Here is an 18,787-nt window from a genome sequence, read left to right as displayed (position 1 = left end):
TATTGTCCTTTTTCTTCCTGTCTCTGCCTGTTTCAAACCACTTAGGTCTCCCTCCCAGTTGAATATTAGTATCCTTTGTCAAAAGAAGGTAAATGCAAGTAGAAAAAAGCTCATACTCATCTGATTTCCAAAGCTGGATGGTAAGATTCATCATTAACTAGAAACTAATCAAATGGAAATTTTCTTGAAACAATTAGAGCTACGTTTCTCACTCTGTTTTACATGGCACATGCAGTAAAAATGAAATTTGTATGTCATTCTAGGGTAAAAATATAGGAAGCTGCTGGAAAACAGAAGTACCAGGGTCTCCAGCTGCCCTGGACCACACCTCACTGCAAGACAGACTAAGGGAATAAGTATCTCTGCACATCTATTATTTGCCTGTGAGAAAACCTTGTGCTAGGCACCTAATGGGTACCTAATTTAGTACCCATTAGGTATAAATCAAAGTAAGACAAGAAGCTTCTACTTCTAAGGGTTCCGAATGATCCTTCCTATGGATCAGACATTTCTAAGTAAAACTGAATTTCCTACTCTTTAAGAACAGGATATGATTATATTTATATGAAGTGTCCAGAACAGTCAAATCCATATAGACAAAAAGTAGATTAATGGTTTTCAGGAGGTGGGGGAAGGGAGGAATTGAAACTAACTATTAATAGGTTAAAGTATTTCTTTTGGGGGTGATGAAATGTTGTAGAATTAGATTGTGGTTATGGCTGCACAGCACAGTGAATTAGTTAAGAACCACTGAAGTGTACACTTTAAATAAGGAATTTTATGTTATGTGAAGTATATCTCAATTAAAAAGTACTATTTAAAAAAGTGATTAGGAATAACATCTATTATGCATATGATTGTCAACACTGCCTCCTTCTCTATAAAAACAAGAGTTATATAGAATTATTGATCAATGCATTTTTAAAAATATTTAATATTTTTTGTAAAGAAATACTATTTAAGGAATTAGCATAATTCCTATTTCAGTGCTTTCTACATCACTTTGGATAAAGAAAAATTATTTTTATGCTTGTATTATATACTCAAGCAATAACTTAGTTAAAAAGAATTACAGAAAGAAAAACTATAAATTGATTAGAAACATGATTAATAAACATACTAATAAAGAATAAAATATGAAACAAGAGTACAGTGAAATATATAGTCTTCCTTTCACTTTGAAAATTTATGTTTCTTTGGAAAAACAATCCACATTTATCTCTGAATAAAATTTAATGACAACTTTCCTTCAGAACCAGACATACAACCATACCAGAAATGATTTTATGCTAGACCCCAAAACATTTCATAAATGTTTTGGAAAAAAATATTGTTTGATTGTTGGTTTTCAATTTTGCTACATTAACTAGAATGGCTGAACTGACTTCCAAACAAGAGAAAACTGAGAAGCCCATGTGATTGCTAAGTGGAAAGGACATGTGCTACTAGCACTGAAGGGTGTTTACTTGCTCTTGGTGCTGATGGATATGCTGAGGTTCTGAAGGTTGTTTTACACATCAAAGAACTCAGCACTATTTGTGATAGGTTTATGTCAGAGGATGCAGGAAGAGTTTGATAATGGAAGATGAGTAATACAGGCTTTTCACTTGATGAAAGGTCATAAGTTTATTACTGAAGTAAGAACAAATTTTGGAAGATTTCTAATGTGGTTAGACTTACAAACTTTTAGAGAAAAAAGATAAGAAAAAAGAACAGAGTTCTTCCTGGACTCTCACATTAGCTGATGAGCAATCTTTAGAATCTGTGTATATATTCCTATTAAAAAAAAAAAAAGCTGAAGTGTTTATAGGCACCCTCTGGTAATCTCAGATGATTGAGCAATTTAGAATGTTCTTTATTCATGGGAAACTTGTAAAGACTGTGACTTTCATGTGGAAAAAAAAAATGGTCAAAAGGAAACACCCAACGATTCTGATTTTAGTTTTCATTAAGGCATTTTAAATGTTTAAACAAACATTAAATGTCTCTTTAACTTGTTAATAGGAAAGAGCAGGGTGTGTGTGTGTGTGTGTGTGTGTGTGTGTGTGTGTGTTGTGTAATACTCATGCCTCTTGGAATGACTGAATGCTTGTACTTAAAGTTTATATTTACATTCAAATACTGTAGGTGTGTGGCTATTACTCAGCAACTACACCACCCATGAGAAATTTTATTTTCATCACACATTAGCTATTTCAAAGAAAGCAAATACACTAACTTTAGCTACAGTTGAGCCAATTTTTCCAACCCCTGTACAGTTATTAATTAGTATTGAGAGCTAAACCTCGGTTTGGAATCAGATGATTACTATGATATATTTCTATGTATTTAAGGCAAACTGGAACATTTTAGGTTTTATCAAAATCTAACCAGGACCATGGAAGCATGTAGCACATGTGAGAGTCATAGGCCATGTGATGTAAAATGGGAAAAAGTTGAGAAGTACAGTTCTAGAGCAATAGAAAACAGGTCAACTACCTCATTCTTTCAAACAAGTCTTTCAAATATTTGAATTTGGTTATTATAATTCTCTTAAATAATCTTTCTTCTAAGTCAAATAGTCTGTATGACCTTAATCACTGCTCATTTGATGTGGTTTCTGGACTTTTTTGATGACTCTGTTGCTCTATTCTTTTAATGCTCTGAATTACCAATGTCCCTTGTACAGTTGGCAGAACCTAGAAGTAAAATACTGCTCAAAACAGGAGCTGACCAATGCACAGGAAAAAATGACATTTCTTCCTTCACACAAAGCAACTGCTCCCAACTTTCATACATTGAAGGAGCCTTTTTATTATTTCCCTCTCAATCTATTATATCCCCATTGTTCTGAAAGATTTTCATACTTACCTGTATTTTTAAAGAAACAACTATTTTTCCCAAGATCTAAATAATCTTAATACACTAAAATTCACATATTTCTAAGGAAAACAAAGATACATACAGCCTCACTACAAGTAAACATATAATTACTATTCTATTAATTTCATCATCTGTGCCATTGCTACATCCATATCTAATGACTTGAGTTTCCTCCTCATTATGGGTCAGATTTTCCTGCTTCTGTACATGCCTGATAGATTTTTCATTGGTTGTCAGACATAGTGAATCTTATATTTTGGGTGCTGGATTTTTTGGTATTCCCTTTGGTATCTTTGGTATATTTGTGTGGCATGCAATTAAGTTACTTGGAATCATTTTGATTGTTTTGAGCCTTGCTTTTAAGCTTTGTTAGGCAAGCCCAGAACAGTCTTTTGTCTAGGCTAATCTCACCACATTAGTAAAACACCTTTCTGAGGACTCAACCTGATGTCCCATGTGTTAGGAACTGCTTGGAAACAAACTATTCTTGGTCCTGGGTGAACCCCAGGGATGCTTCTGTCATGTTTCCTCTATGTATGCTCTCATCGGTGCTCAGCTAAAGACTCAGGGGGAATCTTCTACAGATCTCTGGAACTCTTTGTATGAGTAGCTCTCTCTTCTCTGATAACTCTGTCCACAATTCTATTCTCCTCAGTACGCCCAAAGTCCAAACTGTCTCCTCAACTCATGGAGATTACTAGGACTTTTGGGTTCTCTCTCCCTAAACTAGAGCTGGAAATTCTCTCCCGTAAATAAAACTAAGACAAGTATAGGGCTCATCTTCTTTGTTTCTGTTCTCTTAGAAATCACACTGTTCTGTGTTATTTGTATCCAATGTCTGAAAACCATTGTTTCATATATTTTATTCAGTTTTTTAGTTGTTTAAGACAAGAAGCTATATCCAGTCTGTGTTAATCCATCATGGCTGGAAGTAGAAGTTTTACTGTTGCTTTTTAACATACTCAGGGCCACAATCTGCAGCCACACAGGTTGTGAACTATATACCTCCAGAATACAATGTGCACATACCCTTCCCCCATTCTCACCCTAGATTTGAGTAAAATGGCAGCCCTAAACATTCTATTTATAATGAGCTTATAATCAATAACATTCATATTTGGATAAGATTAACTCAAAGATAATTCGTACTTTATAATTATGATCTTGTTGTTTGGAATCTGAACAATTGTCCTCACCAAATAATTATCATAAATGATTATTTGGTTCCCACAAGAGAACCTAATTGAAGTATAATGCCTACAGTAATTGATTAAAAACACCTAGGGGCGCCTGGGTGGCGCAGTCGGTTAAGCGTCCGACTTCAGCCAGGTCACGATCTCGCGGTCCGTGAGTTCGAGCCCCGCGTCAGGCTCTGGGCTGATGGCTCGGAGCCTGGAGCCTGTTTCCGATTCTGTGTCTCCCTCTCTCTCTGCCCCTCCCCCGTTCATGCTCTGTCTCTCTCTGTCCCAAAAATAAATAAAAAACGTTGAAAAAAAAAAATTTAAAAAAACACCTAAGTGACATTTGTAATGGGGTTCCTGTGGAAAGACAATTAAAATTCTAACCAGAGATTCCAAGAACATATTTCTCTCCATTGTTAGTTTACTGTGCACACACATTCACATGGAAGAGGGTGGGAGAATAAAGGTCAAGATCATAAAAATTCAGGTGGACATGAGATAGATACTAACCGTAAACTGTATATTAACACGAGGAAAAAACTTTTTTTACCCATGTAAAGGTTTATTATAGAAGCATCTCTTTAGTTAATATAGAGACTGACCTATGATGATAGCAGAATAAAATGTACTTACTCATCCAACTCTTCTTCTTCTGTTTTAGAACTATCAGCATAGAGGTACTTGCTCATGTCCACAGGTCTTACATTTTTTCTTTTTGTAGACTGGGGAGGAGAATCCTTTATAGCTACAAAAGTTTCTGGCTCATCAAATGGGTTCAAATACTGAGGAGTCTGTACCTCTTTAAAGGGATTATAGCTATTATTATAAAAAGATTCTTCTGTTTTTTTAGGTGATGCTGTTTCAGTGACTGGTTCTATAAAACAATAGCAAAAGATGAATTAAATCAAATTAATATTACCTGATATTTTCTTATATTTTTGGTGTTTTCAAAAATAATCTTGAATTAATCTCTTATGAGGCTGAAAAGGTCAAAACAATAATAAGTTTTACAGGGGCTAAGTTCAGAAGATGGGTTACCTAAGATCTTTGTCTACTTCTCCAGGAATGCTGCTCCCTAATATGGCATCTTTGGAATGCCCTTTGAGTCTCTAATATTATTAGTATTACAGTATGGCAATTTTTGAAATTTTAACCTTCTTAGAGGTATAATATTCTATTTACTGTTTATTTTACTTGACTATACTAGCTTGCCATCCTAAACTGATATAAAATAAATTTCTGTTTTTAAGAACATTAAGTGAGTTAAAATGTGAAATTGTCTTTGGTAGTTACACAAGCAGAGACCACTTAGGGAAGTGAAAATTCATTCTGGACTATATCAAAAATATACCCACACATCACTGAATTTGTTTCTTGAAAGCCTTCTAAGAGTACGTTTTTGTATGCTGCACAACCTTAAATTTTTAGAGCTTTTAATGAGATGTTTGATTTTTTTCAATATGACTTGGATCCAATCGATACTCTGTTTAATAATGTAAAGGACTAACATAGAATTCGGAGGTTGAAAGCACTACATTGAAATTATACTGATAAACTGATAGTCATGTTACACCAAATTCTTCTAAATTCTTCTTGCGTGTGAACACAAGTGCAGTAGGGGCAGAGAGAGAATCCCAAGCAAGCTCTGTGCTCTCAGCACAGAGCCCCACACGGGGCTCCGATGAACCATGAGATCATGACCTGAGCTGAAATTAAGAGTTGGACGCTCAACCAACTGAGCCACCCAGGTGCCCCTAAATTTTATTATTTTAAATTTCATTTTGAAAACCAAGGTACCCTTAAAAATAAAATTCTGACTCACAGAATTCTGACTCACAAAAAGCACTCATGTCCTTCAATGATACTTATGACGTGCTTAGTATAACCCTTTTTCTTCTTTTCTATGTCTTAATATTTTAAAACAAAATAGAACTTGTAATAAAACTGTCCAAAATTTGGTCATGGATTCTGCTCACAAAAATAAATGTTTTCCCAAAATGGAGAAAAGTTCCAGAGAGCCATCAATCATAATGTAGTTTAAAAGTTCGTTTTTGGGGCGCCTGGGTGGCTCGGTCGGTTAAGCATCTGACTTCGGCTCAGGTCATGATCTCATGGTCCGTGGGTTCGAGCCCCGCGTCGGGCTGTGTGCTGACAGCTCAGAGCCTGGAGCCTGTTTCAGATCCTGTGTCTCCCTCTCTCTGTGACTCTCCCCCGTTCATGCTCTGTCTCTCTCTGTCTCAAAAATAAATAAACGTTAAAAAAAAAAAAATTTTAAAAGTTGGTTTTAATTATGTTGTGCAACCTTGACAAAATACTCTAGAAGGCAGAAAACTGGTTACTGAAATTCTCAAGAAAAATAACTGTGAATTTCATGTGACACTTCAAACAATTTAATCCAATTATTATAAAAATTTCATGACTGACATATTTACGACTTTTACATTTTAACGTTAAACTCCTTTTACTTATATACTTTAGACATTAGCCCAGAAAACTTATTTTGTCTTTATATTGGGAAAAAAAATTCTGAATTGAAATTCTATACACCATGAAGAAGCAATTACAAAGTGTGAAAGAGATTTCATAAAATCATAATAAATACTGAAATGAATTTAAATAAAATTTAAATTTTAAATTTAAATTTAAATCTAGACTACGCTAGAGAAGACTCAGCAACGGTAACTTTTGTAACACCAGGATAATACTCAAACTTAACACTGCATTAGAATCTTTATAAAATAATGTAAATGAGGCATTTTCTTTTCTCTGTAGGGGCAGAGAGACTGGAAGATTTTGCCTATTCAATTTTTTATTAACAAATATCAAGTCTCAAATGCTGGAGAAACAGGCAAAACTGGTCAATGGAAATAAGATTTTTATTTTTACTTTCAGGAAGAGGACTGCAAAAACTGATCCAAGCAAATTCATCATTTACAAAACCAAAAACAAGAAAGTATTTAAACCACAGAGGACGATTTGAAGATGGCAGAAATGGCAACAAAGGAGGGTTTAAAATAAGATTATTTTATATAAAAGCTAACAAATACATTTAATAACTTTCTAAAAGGGTCACTGAAGCACAGAATGTCATGAATCTAAGACGAGAATTGAAGCTGTAAAGGCAAATAAAAGAACCATCTGAACAACAGCAACACATTATTTTTTCCTCAAAGGCTTTTGTTACCTGAGGATGCGAATTTTTGATCAATAAAAATTTAAAAATTACTTCTAGAAAAACAAGTATTCTTCTATTAGAAAATACTTAGTCCAAAGTCTCTGAGAGATGTATATTTAAAGAAAATACTGGTTGTCACATTTTCTTTTTTTCTTTTCTTTTTTTTTTTTTTAGCTCTATAGGCATGATTAAAGATTCTGAGTCAGGTTGGCTAACCGCTCCTAAACAAAAATTATGTGTTATCTGCTACTCCTTTCAATACCTCAGAAATCAGACCTACATGTATTTTTTTTTAATTGTTTTTATTTGATTTTGAGGTGGAAAGTTCAAATACTGATGTCTCAAAATGCTGTGGTAATATTTTAAAACTCAGATATATGTAGCACACAACTGAGGAGAAGCTGTGTGGTCAAAAGAAGACACTTGATTAGGAATCTTAGCTCCACCTCCACTTCCATTTACCTAAAGTTCTTATTCAAATCAGTGAATTCCTCTGGGCCTCAGTTTCCTAATCTATGAAAAGAGGCAGCCGAAGTAGATTACTTCTAAGATTTATGATAGCCATTGAGATTTAAAATATATCCTTAATATATATAGCTTACAAACAAAATCTCATTATTTTAAATTTACAAGTTTAGAATCTGCTAAGAAGGGAGAAAGTACAGAAGAGAAGACGAAACGGATTATAAAATGAGATTGCTCCAACAAGAGTGAATCCTGAAGTTAAAACTGCATTTTCACCATGAGAGGTAGTAACAAAATTCTTCAAAGCTCATGAGGATTTCATAAGAGCAGTCTAAAAGATGTACACACTGGTTAATCATTCTTGCATTTACTTTGGAAAAACAGTTTAATTAAACAGAGGTCTCACTCCTTCCACAGCTCTTATCTAGGCTTTAAGAGTTCAAAACTACTTGATAAGAAAAATGACTTAGGAAAAAAAAACTCCCTGGATTTATTCCTTGCAAGTATGTTGTATACATGATAGCGGTGGTTTGCAGGCTTCTTTTTGCTCCATGCCATTTACATACACAACCTACTCTCACTACTGACGATAATTCTCAGCCTGAGACATGGAGTGTGGGGTGGAGGGGTTCACTGGACTCTCTGAGGGTGAGGTCAGAGGAGCTGACAGAGAAGCCATCCCCGCAACCCCAGGGTCAGCATGTCTCACAACTTGCCCTTACTTTGGTAGGCTACTCTGATGAGACTTTACTATATGCCAGGTAGGTAAAATACTGTTATCTCTAACATTAGAGCTTTACTATCTAACTTGACCAAAGTAATAGAGAATTTAAAAATAAGCCTCATGTAGAAGGCGGATGGAGAGGAAGGGTGAAATAGGTGAAGGGAGATTCGGATTACGCTTATCATGATGAGCACAGAGTAATGCATAGAATTGTTGGATCACTGTTATGGAACACCTGAAACTAACCTAACACTGCATGTTAATCATACTGGAATTAAAAAAAAAAAAAAGCCCCATGTAAATGTTTATGTGAAGGTATCTTTTTTTCTTTAAAAATAATTCAATGGAAGCTACTCAGATTTGTTGATCAACTGCAAGTGGCATTGAACACAATAATATCACCATAAACAAAATTACTTTGAGTCTTTGAAAAAAAGAAACTCTTCCCACGTTACTATTCAAAATAACTTCACTTTATAAAGACTTTAAAAAGTACAGAAAAAAATCTGCTACCTTCTGAGTCAGGATCTCCAAATGGGTTTAATTCTGCTACGTCAGGATCACCAAATGGATTTAAATTCACAGTGGCCAAGTCCTTTTCTGCTTCATCCAAAAAGTTAAGTTTGTTGATAAGCTCTGAAAATAAACATATGTATTAGTTCACTATGATTATAGCTAAGTACAATTTTATCAATCATTCAAAAATATTTCAAATTATAATTCACATTAATAATACCTGCAAATAATAAGATGTAGCATTTTACCTATGGCAGAATGCCATTCAAGTATTTTGTAGCATACCAACATATTCAAATAAAGCAAAACAAATATATGCATATTAATTTGAAAATTATGTCAGAAAAAAAAGAAAACTATGTCGGATAATGAACGAGAGAAACTTTCATTGGACTCTAATTTGATCCAACAAAAAAGTACTGAAATAGATTCTTAGAAACGTATCCTTCACTCCTAAATATGAATCATTTAAATGGGTTTAATGTAAGCAAATATTTTAAAACAGTATACTTATGATATATAAGCTAAGTGAAGATATATGGTCACATAATATGATGATACTGATATAAGGCTTTGCTAAAGATGGTAAGTTATTCTGTTGCCTGTTGGTACGCTACAAATTACCAAGAAAACATTCAAGGAAAAGCTCAAAGACAAAACTGACAGCTAATAAGTACAGACAGAAGTCAAGAGGTAGCAGGTCACAGTAAATACAGGCAATCAGAAGCAGAAAGAAAGGAAGAAAGCTCTTAGACCTTCAGAGGAACTGGCTGATTTAGCTGAAGGCATATTTGCTTGCTTTATGCAGTCATCTTGATCTTCATCTAAGCTGCTCAGAGCATTCAATTGGTTTACAATTTCTGTAAACAGAAGCCAGTCGAGACAAATGTAAGGTAAGGTCATTTAATTAAAGAGCCATAGAAGCATGCTGTTACTCAAAAAGACAAAGAGAGGGGATGTTTGGTTAATCACGAGAGTACATTTAGAGGATGTTATTGTGATGGACTATAACAGATGTATTTAACTGAAAGTTAATGCTCTACTCATATTTTAAAATAGAAAACATTTTGTTAAATTTATATCATTAATATAACACCCATGTTAATAAACACAAAACAAAGATAATAACCCAAGAGGTTGACACTGGCTTTTAGCAACCACATTTTGTATTTGTAAAACAGTACTTTAAACGCATATGTTAGAAACAATAAAAAATGTCCTCTGATACTACAGATAATATGTACTATTTTTCGTAATATTCTAAATGTACTAAAGGTTTTAAGAAGTGTATCTACATGAATCATGAACATAATAAGCACTTGTTCATGTTCCACAATTTTAAAAATCAGCACAAAATAAGAAAAGTAGAAATAGCTACTGTTTTCTACTCTTGTTTTCTAACTGTTCTTTTAAAGGAACTCCCGAGTGTTGGCTTTAGGAAATCTTATAATTTAGCCAATAAGAAACAGAACAAAAGACAAGGTTAGATAGAAAAATACTAAAATAAGATAGAATTCATTTGGTACATAAATAGAATCTTTTAACATGATTCATATATATTTTGGACAACTCTGAATATGTGCAATTATCACTCACTGGGTGAAAATTAACTTGAAAAAAGAATAAGAGCCAATAGGGTATTCTATTTAACTCTTGCTGTTTCCAAAGTTACAACCTGGGAATACCTTAGGTATTAGGACAAACAAAACAGATCCAGATTATTCAGTGGTAAAGAAAAAAAAATGATTAGAAATAGAAAATAGTTATAAATTCAGCATTTAAAAATGGTATTCTTTAGCACTGTAAATCTAAGTACACACTCTAAATTTTATTTGAACTAAATCAGAATACACAGTTTAAAAAGGTTGCCTTCGTCCATTCATTTGTTGTTGAATTAATATTTATTACTCTGTGCCAAGTACTATCCTTAGGACACAAGGATGAAAAAAAATACATGGTATTGTCCTCTTGGAATTTACATCCTATAAAAATACAAATTAATACTGAAACAGACTTAGTAAATGACTACTAGAATATGAGGTGATCAGAAAGATTATAGATCTTTGAGCTAAATATACATAAAAATTTGATAAACTTATTCAATTTTTTTGTCTTAATGAGAAATACATTTTGCATGAATAAAATTACTTGATATTTAAACAAGGGGTGCTTGAGTGGCTCAGTCGGTTAAGCGTCCGACTTCGGCTCAGGTCATGATCTCACAATTCGTGGGTTCGAGCCCCGCTTCAGATTCTGTGTCTCCCTCTCTCTCTGCCCCTCCCTCGGAAGTACTCTGTCTCTCTCTCTCTCTCTCTCTCTCTCAAAAATAAATAAAAACATTTTTTAAAAAATTTAAAAAGTTAATTTTAATTATGTTGTGCAATTGTATTCCTAGATGTGGAATTACTAGTTTAAAAAATTTTTTTTTTAATGTTTACTTATTTTAGAGAGAGAGAGTGCAAGCAGATGGGAAGCAGAGAGAGAGGGAGACAGAGGATGTGAAGTGGGCTCTCCACTGACAGCAGAGAGCCTGGCGTGGGGCTCAAACTCATGAACCATGAGATCATGACCTGAGCTGAAGTCAGACACTAAACTGACTAAGCCACCCAGGTGCCCCACTACATGAAAATTATTTTAAGTAATGCTTAAAGATTTGTAGTTTTCTTATATAGCTAACACATTTTAATTATTTTATTATAATCAATGAGGTGGAAATCAATCATTTGTTAAACATCTTATAAAATAAGTATCATAGAGGAATACCGGAGAAATATGAGACTTGGTCCTTACCTTCAAAACATTAATATTGCTCTATAGAGATTTAGATACAACATGGGAATTTCTTTAAACATTATCAAGATGACTCCATCACATGATTAAATTATTTACATTGTGGTATTTCTAGACGTTTAGAATGTTTCCTCCCCTTCACCATGCTTTTAGTGACAAATAAAATCAGTGACGACCATTTCCTCATTAACCCCAAATAATTTCATCTTTCCATTCTGTTCACTGATGACAGTCGTCCTTATCCTAGTTTTCCTATTTATCCATATCTTAAATAAATCTTTACATTACTCCTAGAACTTTCGCTTAAGAACTTTCATTCATATTAACCAAGTGAAAAGGTAATTCTAATTAGCTATACCAATACTCCCTCTATTTGGTATGTAAATAAATGTTAATTCAAATCATAAAGAGAGGCAAGTTCCAAAGAAATACCATCTAACTTATTTAATAAGCATTTATCAAGTACCAATATGTGTCTTTGGTAGTACCTGCCCTCATGGCTTTATATTTTTATGGGATAGGCAGGTAAGTAAAGCAATATACAATGTATGATAAATATTATGATTGAGATATTCATTTTAAGCCTGTGAAACCGGAAGAGAGGCATGTAGCTCTGAGGTCAGGAAGGCCTTCATTTAAATTTGAGCTAATACAAGACAAACAGACATTATTATTAAAATAAAAGAAAAAAAATGAGAGCATTCTACAAGGGCAAAAGGGAGACAAATGAAAACAAGACACATTTGAGGAAATGCAAGTTGTTTGGGGTTTAAGATGCCAGGGTGGAAAATGGAATGAGATGATGTTGACAGACATCCTATTGTAAAGATTATTGTGATCAAAGAATGTGAACTTTACTCTGAGAACTATGGGGATCCACTGAAAGATCAAAATGTATATTTCAGTACATCATTTCAGTATTTCAGTACATCATTCCAGTAGCAACATGGTGGCAGCATTTGGAAAAAAACAGGACAAGAAGCAAGAAGATGAGTGGTTCAGCATCACCACTCCATGAAGGGAGGCAATCAATAAATATCTGCTCATTAGAGAATAAATTAAGAATAAAGATTTGGTAGTTAATTTGACATGAGGGATAGGGAAAGGAACCTAAGGCAAGTTCCAGCTATCTGACTTGGGTGACTATGTGAATAGTGTTCCACCACTGTGATGGGGGCTATTCAGTTGGGAACATACCAAACTATAGGTGTGTGTGAAACTTCCTATGGAAACAAATCAACTGGCATTGAAGATGTTGGTCCGGAGCCTAACATACATAATTCTGTTACGGATTTCTCCCTTTAAAAAAGCACTGTTCTGTTTCTTTTAAATTTCCTATATCAATGTGCTTTATAATATATAATCAGAAACAAAGTTAAAAATGTAAAAGATTTACAACAAAAATTTATTCTCAGAATTTTTTTTAAATGTTTATTCATTTTTGAGAGAGAGACACAGACAGAGACAGAACATGAGTGGGGGAGGGGTAGAGGGAGAGAGGGAGAGAAAGAACTCAAAGTGGGCTCCAGGCTCCACGCTGTTAGCACAGAGCCCGATGCAGGGCTCCAACTCACGAACCGTGAGATCATGACCTGAGCAGAAGTTGGACGCTTAACCAACTGAGCCACCAAAGCGCCCTTCCCCCAATTTTTAAAAAAATTTTTTTAATGTTTATTTATTTTGGACATAGAGAGGGACAAAACATGAGCATGACACAGAATCCGAAGCAGGCTCCAGGCTCTGAGCTGTCAGCACAGAGCCCAACGCGGGGCTCGAACTCACAGACCGCGAGATCATGACCTAAGCCAAAGTCGGATGCTCAACTGACTGAGCCACCCAGGCTCCCCACTCCCAAAATTTTTTTAAGTGGAAAGCTTTGTCAATAGTTTACTACCTTGACCAAACCATTTCCTGGCAAAGCATTAAGCTTTGTTTCACCAAATACTTTCACATTTGAAAAATGCTATAAAGAATGCTATGTAATAGCCACACATTTCTATCCCAGTGCTACTCAAACTGAGTGTTAAACTCAAAGTGTACAGTATTTTGGTCATAGCATCATAGCAACAGTGTGTCAATATGGACTTGCTTCATATTGATGAGAATAAGGTGGAAAACTAAATTAGGGACAGGCAATCGAAGCAAAGGGTCAAGTAATTTGAGATTCTACTGTTAGGAAGGCAAAAGTGGATAGAAATTGACCACCAGAGATTATCACATTGAAAGAAAAAAAGGGATGGGGTGGGGTGGTGGCATTAAGAGTAGGTGGTGTTTTCCTTTTGAGAAAGTCCGTAGTTGAGTTAAAAGAAGAAAAAAATAAAACTGCCTAGAGCTAGAACACATCTGCAAATCTTGCAGCATCCTCATTCTTCTCTCCAAAGCATAACACTGGCCAGTGATGCATCTTTTTTGAGGGACCACATATTCAAATTCTTGCCCATTTGAAAAAAAATAGGGTTGGGGATATCTGGCTGGCTCAGTCAGTTGAGCCCTCTTGATCTCAGGATTGTAAGTTTGAGCCCCGCCTTGGGTGTAGAGATTACTTAAAATAAAATCTTGAAAAAAATTTTTTTAAACAGGGTTGTGTTTTTAGTATGGTCAGACATTAAAAAAAATCTATTCTGGATACAAGACAGTATCAGATATCTGCTTTGTGGGTATTTTCTTCTAGTCTATGACTTACACATTTTCTCAACAATCAATTTTGACGAGCTTAAGTTTTTAATTTTGATGAAGTCTAATTTATCAAAATTTCTTTCATGTTTTCTCTTCTGTGTCTTATGTATGAACCCTCTGCCTGCCCTCAGGTCACAAATACATTGTTTTTCTTTTCCCTCCCCAGAAGCTTTATTGTTTTAGCTTTTACATTTAGGTCTATGATCAACCTTGAATTAATGTTTGTGTATCCTGAGAGGTAAGAATTGAGGCTCACTTTTTCCATATGGACAACGAGGTGTTTCAGAATAATTTGTTGAAAAGATTTTCCCTTCCTCACTGAATTATGCTGTCCCTTTGTTGAAAATTAATTGGCCAAGTTAAGTTTGGTATTTCAACCTAACTTTGGTTAAGTATTTCAGAACTTTCTGTTTTGTTCCATTGAACAAGTTGTCTGTCCTATGCCAATATCACACTATACTGATTTATACCTTTAGAGTAAATCTTATCACCTAGTAATAATATTACAATGCTGTCCTTTTTCAAGACTGTATTATTATTCAGGTCCTTTGCATTTCCAAAGATATTTTAGAATCAGCTTTCCATTTTTTTTTTTTTTTTTTAACCTGCTAGGATAGGGGCGTCTGGGTGGCTCTGTCTGTTAAGCATCTGACTCTTGATTTTGGCTTAGGTCATAATCTCACAGTAATGAGGTTGAGCCCCACATTGGACTCTGCACTGGGCATGGAGGCTGCTTAAGAGTCTCTCTTTCCCTCTCTCTCTGCTCCTCCCCTGCTCATGTGTGCATTTGCTCTCTTTCTCACTCTCTCAAAAACAAAAACAGAACCCCACAAAACTTGCTAGGATTACAATTAGCACTAAATTCAATGTATATAGACTGATTTGGGGAGGATGGAAATCCTGACAATATTGAGTCTTCTAATCTATGAACATAGACTATCTCTCCATTTATTAAGGTCTTCTGTAATTATTTTCAATATTGTATCATAGTTTTCTGTGTAGAGGTTTTTCTACATCTTTTGTTAAATTTATTTCTAAGTATTTATACTATTTTTAACCTTGATTGTAAATGGAATTATTTTGTTAATTTTATTTCCCAAATGTTTGCTGTTCATTTATAAAAATATAGATTTTTCTTTAAAAAATTTTTTTTAAATGTTTATTTATTCTTAAGAAAGAGAGAGACGAGCATGAGCAGGGGAAGGGCAGAGAGAGAGGGAGACACAGATCTGAAGCAGGCTCCAGGCTTCAAGATGTCAGCACAGAGCCCGATGCGAGGCTCGAACCCAGAATTGTGAAATCATGATCTGAGCCAAAGTCAGACATTCAACTGACTGAGCCACCTAGGCACTCCTAAAAATATAGATTTTTCTATATTAATTTTGCATTCTGTGACCTTGTTAGGATCTCCAGTATCATGTTAAACAGAAGTGGTGAAAACAAACATATTTGCCTTGTACCCAGTCTTAGGAGGAAAGTATTCAGTATTTCACCATTACATATGATTTTAGCTGTAGCTTTTCACAGATGTTCTTTATCAAAATGGAGAAATTCCCTTACATTGAAACCTTGCTGAGAAACTCAGTATGGAATTTTGTCAAATACTCCTTTATATACCTATTGAGATGATTATATGGTTTTTCTCCTTTATTCTGTTATGGTTAAATCAACTGTGCATTCCTAGGACAAATCCTCAAAGAATGCATACTGGTACTTAGAATATTCATTGTCCCCTGGTTCCTCCCCTAAATACTGAAGAGCTAACTTGTTCTTTGGAGCTCTCACTTCCAATCTTGCCCTGTCACCAGAACTCTCCTGGAGTTTCCTAGGGAGGCAGGGGGGCCTAGAGAATTCTGATCAGTTGTCATTAGTACAAACAAAGCAGGATTAGGGTTTAAGAGTGACACAGAAAGTAGGTTAAATTTGGAATCTGTGCCTTCTGCTACTTCTAGTCTCTGAGTTGACATATGTGACTTCTAAATACTAGGAAAAGCTATTCTTACTGTCTTCCGTCTATCAAATTCCTTTAAAAAGGAAGTAGCTGTGATGCCTTATCAATTTTTTAATTTTTTTAATGTTTATTTATTTTTGAGACAGAGAGAGACAGAGTATGAACAGGGGAGGGGCAGAGAGAGAGGGAGACACAGAATCTGAAGCAGGCTCCAGGCTCTGAGCTGTCAGCACAGAGCCTGACGCGGGGCTTGAACTCACGGACCATGAGATAATGACCTGAGCCGAAGTCGGACGCTTAACCAACTGAGCCATCCAGGCGCCGCTCAATTTTTTAGCTCAAGGGATCATAAATGCTCCAACTCTCTGATTCTACCCTGTTTTCCAACCTTATTAATACCAAAATAATAGATGCAGTATTCCAGAAATCCCTATCCTTTACACAGACCTCCAAAATAGGTGACTATTTTTATCCTATCACTTTATACACTCCACAGCAAACCTATGATTTGGTTCATGAGTATCCTAGGTACTGGAGAGTAAATGGTCAGGTAAAAACCAGAAACAAATTAATGGATGTATTCTCTGACCAGAGTCCCAAGTTCATCCTGACAGTCCTTCTACTCAAAGGAGGTAGACCAATTTTTACCCATTCACAAGTCTTAGCAGTAGGACATTATAATCTCAGAGGACTGAGACATACCATAATCAACTTTAGCTCTTCAAATATGAACTGTTATCTCTTCTACTACCATGGGTGCTTAAGATTATATCCTCTGAAGTTAGTCAATATGTCATTCTTCCTCCTCCAAAATTAACATTATAAACAACAGGAAAGGGATTAATAAACACCAGTGCTTATGGTAAAAATGATGCTTGATTTATAAACTACATTTGGATGGAAAGACTCTGAATAGACTATATATTTGATGGAAAGCCACAGTTTTGGGCTCAGAAAATTGTGGACTCTTGTAACTAGGTATGTCCCTTACAGGGACTCTGAAAGCTATACCTATTTAACCGTTTCAAAATATACCAGCTCTTCTGCAGAATGGACTTTAAACCAAGGCAATCCTTGCTTCTAACTATGTGGATCTTGTCTCCTTGTACACAAGCTGTCATGTGAGACAGAGGTCAAAGAATAGCACCTCGGATGCTGTGAGGACTCCAGTGAAAAAGCAATGCTCTGCTGGCATGCTACTATGTTTCCAATATCCTTCCAAGTGAATCTAATGCTTAGTCTGGCTTATGTTACCTGTATAGGTCTAGATGAACCTATGTAGAATCCTTGGTTACCTTTCCAACAGCTTTAGGTATACTGGGATCTTTCAGATATTTCATAATGTCTGAATTCTCCGATAATGCTTTCCTATAAAAAATGTTTCAGTTGAACCTGATTTTCAGTAAGACATGTTATTTATGGAGGAATCTTTCCTTTTTCCTCTTGTTGATATGTATTCAGAAATTCAATATCAAAGATGGTCATATTACCAAATACTGGTTCAAGCACTGTGAGGATGCCATATAGATGGAGGCACTGACTGTTTTAAAACTATATATGTTTTCTAATACTGGCTATAATAAACTTTCTATTAATGGGCTTTGTTTCTCCATCTCCAAGGTCTATTACTCCCACTACATTTCAAACTGCAATTTTTCTAACTGCAATTTAAAATTCTCTTGCCCATTCACTGGTGCTGTACCTCTGTAGAATGCACCTATATATAACACTATCAGTAAAGTTTCCTAAGCGCCAATCCCAAAATGTTTCCAGTTAGAAGTGAATTTGGCCCAGGTAGAACAGGGTAAGGATTTTTGATCAATCCAAGTACAGGTATCATGGATTTATGTTTACCTTCTAGCAAAGACTGTAATTTCAGAAGACATATTTTGTTAATTACTATTGATTTTACAGCAATATTCCATATCACTGATTAAATGAATAGCTTCTAGGTGTTAATCTAAGGTATCACAAAATAATTGTAACAGTCTTGTTCCCTCAAGAAGTTTACAGCTTAGTTGGGGAAATAATAAAGCCATACAATTTATATCGATATGTGATTGCATTTTACACATTTCTATTGCAATATAAAGATATCATTAATAGAGGCAATTTTTTAAATAATGATTTTTTCCTCCATAAACATTCTGTTAGCAATTCCAAAGCTGCAAGGAACAGCAAATATAAGCTGTGTTTAAATTACTGCCACTTTAGTTGGTAAATAAAAATACCCACCATACTTTATTTGTACCATGTTTATAAAATGCATTCATTTTGTTTAGTATTAACCTATTGCTTTAACATTACTGTTGTTAAATTTTAATATATTTTTAACTATCTTAAAACTACTTTACCCAAACATTTTTAGAGTGGTAGTGCTGGTGCTAAAAAAAATTCCTGAAAGATAATAACTTTGGAATGGAATTTACATGTGCTAAAAAATGCAA

At 34.8% G+C, this 18,787-nt stretch overlaps 1 protein-coding gene across 14 annotated transcripts in view; it reads right to left on the bottom strand.

Moving 5' to 3' along the window:
* The window catches only part of EHBP1 (EH domain binding protein 1), a 375,396-nt gene that overhangs the window by 182,394 nt on the left and 174,215 nt on the right, over positions 1-18,787 (bottom strand). For 11 of the 14 annotated variants that reach the window (XM_049650279.1, XM_049650277.1, XM_049650275.1 and 8 more), the window contains 3 exons: positions 9,679-9,783; positions 8,921-9,043; positions 4,677-4,917 (listed from right to left, as the gene is read on the bottom strand). In XM_049650279.1, the coding sequence (XP_049506236.1) occupies positions 4,677-4,917; positions 8,921-9,043; positions 9,679-9,783 (469 nt within the window). The remainder of the gene's footprint in view (positions 1-4,676; positions 4,918-8,920; positions 9,044-9,678; positions 9,784-18,787) is intronic. The other 3 variants (XM_049650286.1, XM_049650288.1, XM_049650289.1) reach the window with 1 other exon arrangement.

The sequence above is a fragment of the Panthera uncia genome, assembly GCF_023721935.1.
Source record: "Panthera uncia isolate 11264 chromosome A3 unlocalized genomic scaffold, Puncia_PCG_1.0 HiC_scaffold_11, whole genome shotgun sequence".
Taxonomy (NCBI): Eukaryota; Metazoa; Chordata; class Mammalia; order Carnivora; family Felidae; genus Panthera; species Panthera uncia.
The sequence above is the reverse complement of the archived record's forward strand: the minus strand, read 5'-3'. Positions and strand labels throughout refer to the sequence as shown.